This window comes from Schistocerca serialis, chromosome 7, assembly GCF_023864345.2.
Source record: "Schistocerca serialis cubense isolate TAMUIC-IGC-003099 chromosome 7, iqSchSeri2.2, whole genome shotgun sequence".
Classification (NCBI taxonomy): domain Eukaryota; kingdom Metazoa; phylum Arthropoda; class Insecta; order Orthoptera; family Acrididae; genus Schistocerca; species Schistocerca serialis.
In genome coordinates, this window is record NC_064644.1 from 389081120 (window position 1) to 389096586 (window position 15467).

Sequence of the window (15467 nt, forward strand, 5' to 3'; positions counted from 1 at the left end):
GAGCCACATTCGTTCGCGATTGGTTTGAAGAACATTCTGGACAATTTGAGCGAATGATCTGGCCGTCCAGATCACCTGGCATAAATCCCATCGAACATTTATGCGACGAACTTGAGAGGTCAGTCAGTTCGTGCACAAAATCCTGCACCGGCAACACTTCCGCAATTTTGACGGCTATAGAGGTAGCATTGCTCAATATTTCTGCAGGGGACTTCTAACGACTTGTTGATTCCAAGCCACTTCGAGTTGTCGGTCATAAGGAGGTTCGTCACGATATAAGGAGATACACCGTGACTTCTGTCTCCTCAGTATACAGCTGCAAAGGAAGTATACTTCTTTTCGATAGCAGTTGTAGAAATGTCATGTCCATTATGATTATCCGGGCTGTTATGCCGTCATCGGTTGATGAATTTTGTCTCAGTTCCCAACGTTTCGTCTCCGTCTGCGGGAGACATCTTCAAGGAGGTCTGTAGATCGATGGAAGGTCCAACACACCCGCTGGCTCGCTAGCGGCATAACAGCCCGGATAGTCATAACGGACATGACATTTCCGGCCGTGAAAGTCTACATTTTAGTATCAGTTGTAGAAATGATCTACGGAATATGTAGCTAAGTAATGTTTAGCAATGTCCAGAGGGCTCACGCAACTGACTGGCGTGTAGTTGTGTGGTGTACCTTGGCTTGCACTCCGGCATGGAGGCGGCCCACGGATCCAGGTGGCGGCCGGTGAGGGCTGGCGAGCACGTTGCACACCGGTAAGGCCTCCGTCTGGCCGTACCACTGCATCAGCGGCCGACCCGTACACGCCTCCACCCACGCGTGCGTCTCCGCGTTGAGAGCGGCTCCTCCGGTGAAGCACAGACGCACCTGCTGCATTGCCGGCCGCAGTCGGCCTTCCGGAGAATGGCGAGCCAGCGATACCCACTGGTTCGGCGGCATGAAGATGGCGGTGGGCTGCGGAAAAACACACGTCACCTTTGCCCTTCCTGTGAGTCGTCTCGCTGCACTAGTGGCCAAAGCGTAGCCAAATTAAGAAATGAGCACATTTCCTCAAATGGGCATCGGAAGCTTTAAACTGCGAGATTACTCATTAGACTTTTGGTATAAAAATGCATGTAAAATATGTAATTATAAAAGTTATGGAACTTAACGATACACATTAAACGAAAATTAAAAACTGCAAACTGTCTTATACAACAACAAAGAATTTATAGGACATACCGGGTGATCAAAAAGTCAGTTGTTGTTGTTGTGGTCTTCAGTCCTGAGACTGGTTTGATGCAGCTCTCCATGCTACTCTATCCTGTGCAAGCTTTTTCATCTCCCAGTACCTACTGCAACCTACATCCTTCTGAATCTGCTTAGTATATTCATCTCTTGGTCTCCCCCTACGATTTTTACCCTCCACGCTGCCCTCCAATACTAAATTGGTGATCCCTTGATGCCTCAGAACATGTCCTACCAACCGATCCCTTCTTCTGGTCAAGTTGTGCCACAAACTTCTCTTCTCCCCAATCCTATTCAATACTTCCTCATTAGTTATGTGATCTACCCATCTAATCTTCAGCATTCTTCTGTAGCACCACATTTCGAAAGCTTCTATTCTCTTCTTGTCCAAACTATTAACCGTCCATGTTTCACTTCCATACATGGCTACACTCCATACGAATACTTTCAGAAATGACTTCCTGACACTTAAATCAATACTGGATGTTAGCAAATTTCTCTTCTTCAGAAACGCTTTCCTTGCCATTGCCAGCCTACATTTTATATCCTCTCTACTTCGACCATCATCAGTTATTTTGCTCCCCAAATAGCAAAACTCCTTTACTACTTTAAGTACTTCATTTCCTAATCTAATTCCCTCAGCATCACCCGACTTAATTAGACTACATTCCATTATCCTTGTTTTGCTTTTGTTGATGTTCATCTTATATCCTCCTTTCAAGACACTGTCCATTCCATTCAACTGCTCTTCCAAGTCCTTTGCTGTCTCTGACAGAATTACAATGTCATCGGCGAACCTCAAAGTTTTTATTTCTTCTCCATGAATTTTAATACCTACTCCGAATTTATCTTTTGTTTCCTTTACTGCTTGCTCAATATACAGATTGAACAACATCGGGGAGAGGCTACAACCCTGTCTTACTCCCTTCCCAACCACTGCTTCCCTTTCATGTCCCTCGACTCTTATAACTGCCATCTGGTTTCTGTACAAATTGTAAATAGCCTTTCGCTCCCTGTAATTTACCCCTGCCACCTTTAGAATTTGAAAGAGAGTATTCCAGTCAACATTGTCAAAAGCTTTCTCTAAGTCTACAAATGCTAGAAACGTAGGTTTGCCTTTCCTTAATCTTTCTTCTAAGATAAGTCGTAAGGTCAGTATTGCCTCACGTGTTCCAGTGTTTCTACGGAATCCAAACTGATCTTCCCCGAGGTTGGCTTCTACTAGTTTTTCCATTCGTCTGTAAAGAATTCGTGTTAGTATTTTGCAGCTGTGACTTATTAAGCTGATAGTTCGGTAATTTTCACATCTGTCAACACCTGCTTTCTTTGGGATTGGAATTATTATATTCTTCTTGAAGTCTGAGGGTATTTCGCCTGTTTCATACATCTTGCTCACCAGATGGTAGAGTTTTGTCAGGACTGGCTCTCCCACGGCCGTCAGTAGCTCCAATGGAATATTGTCTACTCCGGGGGCCTTGTTTCGACTCAGGTCTTTCAGTGCTCTGTCAAACTCTTCGCGCAGTATCTTATCTCCCATTTCATCTTCATCTACATCCTCTTCCATTTCCATAATATTGTCCTCAAGTACATCGCCCTTGTATAGACCCTCTATATACTCCTTCCACCTTTCTGCTTTCCCTTCTTTGCTTAGAACTGGGTTTCCATCTGAGCTCTTGATATTCATACAAGTCGTTCTCTTATCTCGAAAGGTCTCTTTAATTTTCCTGTAGGCAGTATCTATCTTACCCCTAGTGAGATAGGCCTCTACATCCTTACATTTGTCCTCTAGCCATCCCTGCTTAGCCATTTTGCACTTCCTGTCGATCTCATTTTTGAGACGTTTGTATTCCTTTTTGCCTGTTTCACTTACTGCACTTTTATATTTTCTCCTTTCATCAATTAAATTCAATATTTCTTCTGTTACCCAAAGATTTCTACTAGCCCTCGTCTTTTTACCTACTTGATCCTCTGCTGCCTTCACTACTTCATCCCTCAAAGCTACCCATTCTTCTTCTACTGTATTTATTTCCCCCATTCCTGTCAATTGCTCCCTTATACTCTCCCTGAATCTCTGTACAACCTCTGGTTCTTTTAGTTTATCCAGGTTCCATCTCCTTAAATTCCCACCTTTTTGCAGTTTCTTCACTTTTAATCTACAGGTCATAACCAATAGATTGTGGTCAGAGTCCACATCTGCCCCTGGAAATGTCTTACAATTTAAAACCTGGTTCCTAAATCTCTGTCTTACCATTATATAATCTATCTGATACCTTTTAGTATCTCCAGGGTTCTTCCATGTATACAACCTTCTTTCATGATTCTTAAACCAAGTGTTAGTTATGATTATGTTGTGCTCTGTGCAAAATTCGACCAGGCGGCTTCCTCTTTCATTTCTGTCCCCCAATCCATATTCACCTACTATGTTTCCTTCTCTCCCTTTTCCTACACTCGAATTCCAGTCACCCATGACTATTAAATTTTCGTCTCCCTTCACAATCTGAATAATTTCTTTTATTTCATCATACATTTCTTCAATTTCTTCGTCATCTGCAGAGCTAGTTGGCATATAAACTTGTACTACTGTAGTAGGTGTGGGCTTCGTATCTATCTTGGCCACAATAATGCGTTCACTATGCTGTTTGTAGTAGCTTACCCGCATTCCTATTTTCTTATTCATTATTGAACCTACTCCTGCATTACCCCTATTTGATTTTGTGTTTATAACCCTGTAGTCACCTGACCAGAAGTCTTGTTCCTCCTGCCACCGAACTTCACTAATTCCCACTATATCTAACTTTAACCTATCCATTTCCCTTTTTAAATTTTCTAACCTACCTGCCCGATTAAGGGATCTGACATTCCACGCTCCGATCCGTAGAACGCCAGTTTTCTTTCTCCTGATAACGACATCCTCTTGAGTAGTCCCCGCCCGGAGATCCGAATGGGGGACTATTTTACCTCCGGAATATTTTACCCAAGAGGACGCCATCATCATGTAATCATACAGTAAAGCTGCATGCCCTCGGGAAAAATTACGGCTGTAGTTTCCCCTTGCTTTCAGCCGTTCGCAGTACCAGCACAGCAAGGCCGTTTTGGTTATTGTTACAAGGCCAGATCAGTCAATCATCCAGACTGTTGCCCTTGCAACTACTGAAAAGGCTGCTGCCCCTCTTCAGGAACCACACGTTTGTCTGGCCTCTCAACAGATACCCCTCCGTTGTGGTTGCGCCTACGGTACGGCTATCTGTATCGCAGAGGCACGCAAGCCTCCCCACCAACGGCAAGGTCCATGGTTCATGGGGGGGGGGGGGGGGCAAAAAGTCAGTATAAATTTGAAAACTGAATAAATCACGGAATAATGTAGATAGAGAGGTAAAAATTGACACACGTGCTTGGAATGACATGGGGTTTTATTAGAACCAAAAAACTACAAAAGTTAAAAAATGTCCGACAGATGGCGCTTCATCTGATCAGAATAGCAAGAATTAGCATATCAAGGTAAGACAAAGCATAGATGATGTTCTTTACAGGAAATGCTCAATATGTCCACCATCATTCCTCAACAATAGCTGTAGTCAAGGAATAATGTTGTGAACAGCACTGTAAAGCATGTCCGGAGTTATGGTGCGGCATTGGCGTCGGATGTTGTCTTTCAGCATTCCTAGAGATGTCGGTCTATCACGATACACTTGCGACTTCAGGTAACCCCAAAGCCAATAACCGCACGGACTGGGGTCTGGGGACCTGGGAGGCCAAGCATGACGAAAGTGGCGGCTGAGCACACGATCAACAGTTCTTTCACACGTCTAGCAATGTGGGGTGGAGCGCCATCCTGCATAAACATCGTACGTTCCAGCAGGTGTTTATCAGCCAGGCTGGGGATGATGCGATTCTGTAACATATCGGCGTACCTCTCACCCGTCACGGTAGCAGTTACAAAACCGGAATCACCCATTCCCTCGAAGAAAAAAGGCCCGATAACGGTTTTTTTTGTTCTAATAAAATCCCATGTCATTCGAAGCATGTGTGTCAATTTTTACCTCTCTATCTACATTATTCCGCGGTTTATTAAGTTTTCAAATTTATACTGACTTTTTGATCACCCGGTATACCATCCCTGAGGGTAGACAGCATAACCAATGAAGAAACTCTCAACTGATTGCGCAGTAATGAAATGTGTGGCATAGCTACACAAAAGGAGGGTCAGTTGATAGAACACATCGCGAGGCACCAACAGATAGTCGTTCAGTAATGGAAGGAAGAGACGGGTAGAGGTTAAAAACTTTAGGGAGAAACCATTGCTTGACTACAGTCAAATTACATGAAATGATCCTGCGGTATTGATGGCAAGGAATCCTCAACTGCGTAAGTTTGGCCGCCGAGGTGCAAGTCTTTTCAGTTTACGCCATATTGGGCAACCTGCGTGTCGATGACGATGAAATGATGATGAGGACAATACCCAGTCCCCGGGCGGAGAAAAGATCTCCGACTCGGCTAGGAATCGAGGCCGGGCCTGCTGCATGGTAGACGCCCTGACCATTCAGACTAAGGAGGCGGATTTGATTACAATAAGCAGACCCAAATGGATGTACTACCAAGCTCAAAAGCGTCCCAATAACTTGAATTTCATTTCTCCTCATTCGTACGTAGACCAAATAAAGTAACTTTCTTGCAAGTTCTCCAACCTCTTTCCGCTTGACTACAGAAAATAGTTACAACAAACTGGTGGAGAAACTGCTCTGTATAGCAATTAATCTAGATATAAAATAATAGCAAAAAACCTGCAAATATCAGGAAATATGTTGTTTGAGATGAGACAATCTTTAACTCTTGAAAACTCAGATTTATTACAATAAACGACATTTCAAAAACCAAGTCTCATCTCGAAATTATATGATGAAAATGTTTATAGTGCGTTGGGTTCCGGGTCACCTGTCGGGCAGCTATTGTCCCCAATAATTAACGACGAAGGCAACTCAAGTACTTTCAGCTGGTTGTCCCACCGTCTGCTACAGGTCACCTACTTATTCCTGCTATGAGATAAAAAAAAATAATGGTTTACGTCTTGTTAGGTTGAGACGGAATTTTAATCTTGGACAGTCGTGCTTAAGTTTTTGTATGTCCATCCTTTTTGACTGGAGGTTTGAGGGACTGTGGCCCTTCACTTATGTAATAAAATGGAACACCTACAGCCATCCTTATAATGTTGTTTATCATATGGCCACCAGTTTCGGTGCTTCAGTACACCACCTCCTGCCTTAACTGACGCTGAGGGGATTAACTCTAATCGTGGCCAACAACTATGAACTGGTTTCCGCAGACTACCTGTAACAAAGATGTTGCCTCCAACCATCAACTACCTAGTTTGTAGTGTTGGGGCAGGTCGGGGCGCTGAGCAGACTCGTCTACACTCACCGAGAGCGAGGTAGCCAGGGAAGCGTGAGTCTTGGCCGGCCCTGTCCTAAACGTTTCATGTAATACTCAACGACGCGTAAGTCGCCGACGCTGGGTCAAGTAGGAAGACTTTCATTAGGCTGATGAACAACCCCAGGGAGGGTCTCCTGGTAATTAATGCCGTGCGACCGTTTCATCTCATAACATGTAGTGGTTCTCGGATCCGAGGGAACGCCTGTTGCCAGACAACACGTGCTTAGTCAGAAAATCTTTCAGAATTTGCATGCACTATAATATTTTTCTTTAGTTTCAAAATCGAATCTAAAAAATGGACACAGGAATATCGATGTTTCACAAACGGGTATTATGTTTGGTAGAATAGTCCACTCCATGAAGGAAAATTAGGGGAAAAAATCGTGTAATCGCATATTTTTGCACTGTGCTGGGAGGAAGTGTCCTGAAAGACGTACTAAACATCTTGACTGTTTGGGTGTGAGCGTTGGAGTGGGAGGTTGGGGGTACTGCAAGGTCACTTTTTTATGTTTTTCTAGAATAACTCTAAAAGCGCGGCTCATAGTGAATATATTTCCCAGTACAAAATTAAAGTACATTACGTCTCTGCATGTCCATCATTTCACAAATGGCTGCAGTACCTCGGCTGTTCAGTATAGTACGTCAGATCAAATACCTTCAGTGGTCTAGATTTCCAAATGGTTATTTTATTTGGATATCAGTTTCGGGATATATTACGCAATTTTCAGGCCCCCCGACCAACGTGTAGGAAGGATCCCATCTTTGGTCCAGTCAAAACACGGGCCAGAATTCAGAGACGCATCTGTATGTTATTGAGACAGCGATCACTTGCCACAACACCTGGCTGGTCGGTATACTAAACTACTTTACATTTCATGTAAAAAAAAAAAAAAGACATTGATACTGGTTTTTCTCTAGGTCTAATAATTTCCGCGTTTCAGGTTGTTAAAAATATTATTCTAACGGCATAAAATTAGTATTTATCTTTAAATGAAGTGGGTTAAAAACGAATATTAAATATGGATACCACATCTAAGTACAGGAGAAGGGTATTAGGGGTAGACTGTATTCTGAGAGCGTAAGAGAGTGGAGAGAGGAGAGGTATGGGGTAGAAGTGCGAGGGAAGGCAGATCGCCGGATTACTTCCCTCCTTCATAAGTCTGCAGACTGAAGGTCGAACAGGTGATTCCCCACTCTTATCTAGCCCATTGCCTCACAAGAGGCAAGTACAGAGTCATACGGACCCTTCACACAGTTCCTCGACAGTCACTGGTGAGAGTGTGCAGACGTGGGCGGGAGCATTTGTTTCCCAGAAAATGCAGGTGCGAGTTACTAATACTATAACCAAAAAACGCATACCCACAGAATATACGTAAATCTGTGCAAGCTGTTCTGTCCTGCTAAAGGAGAAACTGACGCTTAAGCGTCTCCTATGGCGTTCTTGCGGGAGAGGCAGCGTCCCCCACCATGAACGCTGCTCACCTTTCAGTTTGGAGACAGACTGTACCTCCTTAGCATTTACTATCAAGTTCACTTCTGTGGTACACAAAACGACTTCACTGAGCTCGTGTTTGTATAGTGGAATTATTTTTACTTTACTGAATGAGTACTTAGCATGTAAAAAGCTCAACAGCTGGAGGTGTCAAGTGTCCACCACTCTGAACAGCCTTTTGCAAGTGCAACATGCTGTAAATATGCATTCAACAATATCGATTTCATTGCCTCCAGTGCATCTGTCTGGAATACCTTTCACAGCCCGAGGCCTATCTAATGCATCACCCCAGCCAACTGTCTGGAATACTTTTCACAACCCGTGTGGTATCAGACACATCACCCCAGCCAACTGTCTGGAATACTTCTCACAGGACGAGCGAGACCAAAAGCATTATCCCATCCTCAGATCTCCCAAAATCTGAAGAGGCCCACAGGCTTAAATTTTCTCCCTCCACAGCAGAGGTAGGTCACCTACGCGTTACAGAACTTCACATATTTCAACGTAAGTCAAGCGACGCATTACAGTAAATTGCTGCTTTACACTTGATTAGTCCCATTACAAAAGGAGTATTCACACCCATCAGCGAAGATAAACTGTGGGTGTGTGCTAAGTGACTCCACACAGCGCAGCCCACTCTACAAGTGCCAAAAATTCTTCGATAGGAAAGATTTATGCAGTCCACCAGTAATACTGTTAATACTGGAAGAGGTGTAGTAACGTTTTGGTCATTCATTAATTCACCACCAAGTGACTAAAACACAATTACACACGTTCCACCATGCACTGTCGACGACAGACAGATGTAAGGTGCCACATTTAGGAGTCCAGTCCCTTTCCTACCAATACTACGTAGGCCACTGACAACATCACACTTACAAATTGAAAACACAGGGACGTATCTCATATAAAAGCTCACTTAACACCTGCAAATAAGTAGTCATCCCTTAAGCTGAAAGTGATCCCACTATGTAAACACGTCCTCAGTAAAGTTATTTTGTCTGTTCACACAAGAGAACTGGACCGGAAATGCTGGGGAGGTAAAGGACGTCTGTAAACTGAAAAGCGAGAAGCGTTTGTATTGGAGGAAGTCACCTTTCCCAGAAGAACGCTACAGCTGCCGTACTGGATGAGTAAGAATCAATTTCAGCTCTAGCAGCGAAGAACAGTGTACAGAGATTTACGTAGATTCTGTCCATATACGTTACTTGCCTTACTATTATTAGTAACTCATATCTGATTTCCATATAGCGCTAAAGCACTTCGAGCAAAGTAAACACCGCCCGGCGCGAATGCGCACTGCTTCGCCACCATTCGCAAGGAACTCTGTGGAGGGTCCGTATAACTTTGTGAAACACCCTGAAGTTGCTTCTTGTCATGTAGTGGGGTAGGTAGGGTGTGGAATCACCTAATTGACCTTCGGTCTGTGCACCTATGAAGGAGAAAAGTGAGTGAATACGAACCGGCGATCTACCTTCCCTTGCGTTTCCACCCTACACACCTTCCTCCTCCATCTTTGTTACACCATGGGAACACAATTCATCCCGTAATACGGCTCTTCTGCACTTATATGTAGTACAAACATTTTAAGTTAGGTTTAACCCAGTTCACTTACAGATAAACATTAATTTTATATCGTTAGGAGAATATTTTTAATATCAGCCTCTGTTGATCCATCATCATCGAGCAAATCTTCGGATGAAGCACTTGGGGCAGGGTTTGGAATTCAAGACATCCAAGAATATATGGCAGTGTGTGACGATATCGTTTATTTTTGAGAGATGAATACGGGGCCTGAAGATGGCATAGAGGAACGCCGAAAGCCGGTCGCGGTGGCCGAGCGGTTCTAGGTGCTTCAGTCCGGAACCGCGCGACTGCTACGGTCGCAGGTTCGAATCCTGCCTTGGGCATGGATGTGTGTGACGTCCTTAGGTTAGTTAGGTTTAAGTAGTTCTAAGTTCTAGGGGACTGATGACCTCATATGTTAAGTTTCATAGTGCTCAGTGCCATTTGAACCATTTTCAACGCCCAAACTGGTAGCCAAAACAAAATAAAATAACACCTCAACTACACTGCTGTTGGTGAATTTCGTTGATAAATATATTTAATACTCTGCGATTTTTGTATCCCCTACAACACGGAAACTATTAGTCACTGAGAAAGATGAATCAGACCTCTTTTGTAGGATATTTAATGTAGTTTAATTTTGTACTGGGAAACGTTTTCACTAGAAGGTGCAGTTGTTGAGTCGAGAAAAACCAATAAAGTGGCCTTTAAAGCACCCCCTCCCCCACGATCACTCCAACGTTCACACCCCACTGGTCAGGATGTTTAGTATGTTCTTCATGATAGTCCCTCCTATCATTGTGCAAAAACGTGGGATTACACGATTTTTCCGCTAAACGATCTTCTTTGATGTCCTCTGACTGGGCTATAACACCGGTACAAAATATCGATTCTTTTGTTTCAGGACGTGCACCTTAACAACAGGAAGTGACGTGATAATGAGAACTTATTTTCAATATGTAAGAATACTCTATTGATGACACTGTTGTGGTTTTCCTAGAGACACGTGGATTATTCGATCTTAACAACTTGAAAAGAATGAATAGTTGCCTCATAAATGGACGTTAAACACGAAAATTTAAAGAATGAAGTAAAATGTTAAAAACGACAACATCCTTGAAAAATTAAAGTGTTATACCTATATGGCGAAAAATAAAAAAAATTAAATTTACATTTCTATAGAGAGAATATTTGGAATATTAGGATTTACGAACAATGTGTAGCTCATAAGGAAAGAAAGATTAGATGTCAACGGACTCCAGGCGTTACTGCTAAGCTATAATGAAATGAAATGGAGTTGCCTGCCGCCTGAGTAACGGTACTATTGTGTGCGCGATTGCATTAAAAGAATAGCCATAAGAGATCTGCCTTCCTAGGGAACAAAAAAGTCATCCTTCCAGTTCCCAGTATAGATCATTAGATGCGCGCATCTTCAGAACCCTCAAATGGCTGTTGCAGTAACAAAACAGCTGAACGCCAAAACACATTCGACAAAAGCTTACCACTTTGAAATTCAAATAATGGTTAACATCTGCGCTGCGAGGCGCTAATTTAAAGTAGCATGTTGTTATTTCCTTCATTTGTGAAGAGGTCTTCGTTTCTATTACGTGTCCGCTGATTCTTACTAGTGTAAGTAGAAATCGTTGTCATTGGAACTACTGTCAATCTGTGCGGTCTAACAATGGGTGGTAGTCGTTGAGTAGTTGTTATGCAGTACAGCAGCCTTTATTTAATGAATTTCGTTATCTCTACTGCAAATAAGCACCATATTTGAGCATGAATCTCTCTAAAATGCGCTGTCATGAAAACTAGCTGTGAGATACTCGTATGGCGTGAAAGTGTTATAGCCTTTGAATGAAGTTATCTCTCAGTTTTTTCGTAGTCAACAATGAGTTGTAAGGGAGCAGTGGAGCTTAAATGTGCTTTTTTTGCAACATTGTGTATTGTGAGGTTTAAAAGCGTGGGGCACGGAAGTGAACAAATTACAGATATTCGTAAGTTTTTGTACCTCATAAACGGAAAAAAACCAAAATAAAAGTGAGGGTGTCTGAAACCGTATCACCTACGATGAAATATCACAAAAGATTGATGAGTTAAACCCAAATATCTCTGTTAAAATCCCAGTAATTATACTGATTGGGTACACAATTAAAGACATAGCTAGTACCTCAGGTGGATTCTAGTACTGTGATCAAAAAGATAGTAGTCTCCTGGTCTGTGTTTGTGGTGGCATATATTACACTGAAAGAAAAGAAAGAGAGTGACAGTTTCCACAAGAATTGGATTCTATTGGTTTCATAGAAAAATTTTAATTTGATGAATGGCTAACATCACACATAGAGAACACTGTGATTGCACTGTCTGTCGCTCATCGTGATCGGTTTACTGTACAGCAGTTAAAGATACACTTTCTAAGTTTTTTTGGACTTTTTTGACTGTATATGACAGTACCATTCACCAATTTCAAAACGTTTTATGAATCAGCCAAAATGCATTTCAGTTCCAAAAAGCATAATGATGCAGTTGAAAAGTGATGTATTATCGTTAATACAACGTACCAAATTAAGATTGTTGAGGAAGTCATCAATAAGGACCTTGCGAAATTAGTACAAAATAATTGCACTAAGTTGAAAGCAAATCTTTCTTGTACATTGTTTTCTACAGTACTTGATTGCCTTTAAGAGGAAAAACAAATTCGATGCTGGTTTTGATGATTCATTGCAGATTAGAGTGCAGTCAGATGACGAAACAGGGCGGAAGCATTTTGAAAGTATCTCTAAAAATACGAACTATAATTCTCTCTCTGATTGGTGACTAAAAACTATATAACAGAATTTTTCTTGTAGCTAATACTCTGAATGCATTCAATAACTTATTCTTTAGTTTAGCCATGGTTGTTCCCTGACCCCACATGTGTTTGTAGTTTATTTGTTCCATGTCCTAGTATGTGTCTGTAATGGATTAGTAGTGATATGTGTCCTGTGTGTAACTGGGTAAAATACTGAAATATCTTAGACGTGTGAACAGGAATAATATTTCTGTTTCGTTCTTTCTTGCCATTAATCATTAACATGTAACATTTTGGTATTTATTGCTATGCATATTTTCTTTTGTCCCTTTTTTGTAATATTGAAATATTTGCCTTTTACGACTGTTAGGGATATCATTTTTGCTCAATTCTACTGTCATGATTACACTACATGTACAGTTCTACATCAGTACCTTATCGTTAATTATTGTGTTAAACTTTTGTATTTGTACTAAGTTTGTGCGAGAAAATTGTGTCTTGTTAGGAACACCATACGTCATCGTACATGTCATTTCTCATTTTCCAAACATTTTCTTTCATCTTAATTGGCTTATGCTACTATAAATTGTAATGTGTGTTCTGTTATGTTTCATTTTAGCTTTGCTCAACTTGCCAGGGAGATAATCATTATCACCAAAGCACACGCACAACTGTTCTGGAAGAGATAGACACGCAATATGCTAATATGCACTCAAAAACCTGAGTCGAAACAAGGCCCCAGGAGTGACAATATTCCATTAGAACTACTGACAGCCATGGGAGAGCCAGTCCTGACAAAACTCTACCATCTGGTGAGCAAGATGTAAGAGACCGGCGAAATACCGTCAGACTTCAAAAATAATATAATAATTCCAATTCCAAAGAAAGCAGGTGTTGGCAGATGTGAAAATTACCGAACTATCAGTTTAATAAGTCACAGCTGCAAAATACTAACGCGAATTCTTTACAAACGAATGGAAAAACTGGTGGAAGCGGACCTCGGGGAAGATCAGTTTCGATTCCGTAGAAATAATGGAACACGTGAGGCAATACTGACCTTACGACTCACCTTAGAAAAAAGATTAAGGAAAGGCAAACCTACGTTCCTAGCATTTGTAGACTTAGAGAAAGCTTTTGACAATGTTGACTGGAATACTCTCTTTCAAATTCTAAAGGTGGCACGGGTAAAATACAGAGAACGAAAGGCTATTTACAATTTGTACAGAAACCAAATGGCAGTTATAAGAGTCGAGGAGCATGAGAGGGAAGCAGTGGTTGGGAAGGGAGTGAGACAGGGTTGTAGCGTCTCCCCGATGTTATTCAATCTGTATATTGAGCAAGCAGTGAAAGAAACAAAAGAAAAATTCGGAGTAGGTATTAAAGTCCATGGAGAAGAAATAAAAACGTTGAGGTTCGCCGATGACATTGTAATTCTGTCAGAGACAGCAAAGGACTTGGAAGAGCAGTTGAACGGAATGGACAGTGTCTTGAAAGGAGGATGTAAGATGAACATCAACAAAAGCAAAACGAGGATAATGGAATGTAGTCTAATTAAGTCGGGTGATGCTGAGGGAATTAGATTAGGAAATGAGACACTTAAAGTAGTAAAGGAGTTTTGCTATTTGGGGAGCAAAATAACTGATGATAGTCGAAGTAGAGAGGATATAAAATGCAGACTGGCAATGGCAAGGAAAGCGTTTCTGAAGGAAAGGAATTTGTTAATATTGAGTATAGATTTAAGTGTCAGGAAGTCGTTTCTGAAAGTATTTGTATGGAGTGTAGCCTTGTATGGAAGTGAAACGTGGACGATAAATAGTTTGAACAAGAAGAGAAGCTTTCGAAATGTGGTGCTACAGAAGAATGCTGAAGATTAGATGGGTAGATCACATAACTAATGAGGAGGTATTGAATAAAATTGGGGAGAAGAGGAGTTTGTGGCACAACTTGACTAGAAGAAGGGATCGGTTGGTAGGACATGTTCTGAGGCATCAAGGGATCACCAATTTAGTATTGGAGGGCAGTGTGGAGGGTAAAAATCGTAGAGGGAGACCAAGAGATGAATACACTGAGCAGATTCAGAAGGATGTAGTTTGCAGCATGTACTTGGAGATGAAGAAGCTTGCACCGGATAGAGTAGCATGGCGAGATGCATCAAACCAGTCTCAGGACTGAAGACCACATGGATATTCAAGGCAATACAAACTGAAATACTGGTATGGTGGAACAACGAGCCATCAGCATATGCGCCACTACTGCGACTAATGGATTTCTGGGATGTCGCTAACGAACACATTCCACCTGTCTTGCTCAGTCTACACCTATTACAAATACGTGATGTGTTTCCTGCAACAATGTTACTTCTTCTATGTATGCGGCAGTTGCCACTGTTTCGAAGAAGATGCTACATGGTTTTTCAGTGGAGGAGATATCATGTAACTGCCTTCCTGATTCTGTCCTCTAGTTCCTGCATGTGTACTGTTTCATCACTTGATATAGTTCTCATTCTTGATTGTAAACTTTTAGAATCTGCATGTGTAATGCTGTGACAACTGTGCGCTACACTTTTACTTTCCTCCCTGAGCAGAGTGGGCTCCTTTAATTTCACTTGCTGAATATCTTTCATGCAATGCCATGTCTTTTGCATTACTCAAATATTTACTGGTTACGCCATACCTTATGTATTTATATAACTCACGTAATCAAAAGTCTAATTTTATTACTACTGTATTATGTATTTGAAAAATGGCTCTGAGCACTATGGGACTTAACATCTAGAACGTAGAACTACTTAAACCTAACTAACCTAAGGACAGCACACAACACCCAGTCATCACTGTATTTGAAAAGTATTTATATAACTCACGCAATCAAAAGCCTAATTTTATTAGTACTGCATTATGTATTTGAAACGTAATTTTTTCTTACAAGTCGAAGCAATTTTCACAGCTATCTGAAGAAGATAGTGTA

General features: G+C 41.6%; 1 protein-coding gene across 1 annotated transcript in view; it reads right to left on the bottom strand.

The window, feature by feature from the left end:
- Window positions 1–15467, bottom strand: part of LOC126413118 (uncharacterized) — a 95447-nt gene that overhangs the window by 28955 nt on the left and 51025 nt on the right. Inside the window, exon 5 of the mRNA XM_050083010.1 lies at window positions 676–954. Within this exon, the coding sequence (XP_049938967.1) occupies window positions 676–954 (279 nt within the window). The remainder of the gene's footprint in view (window positions 1–675; window positions 955–15467) is intronic.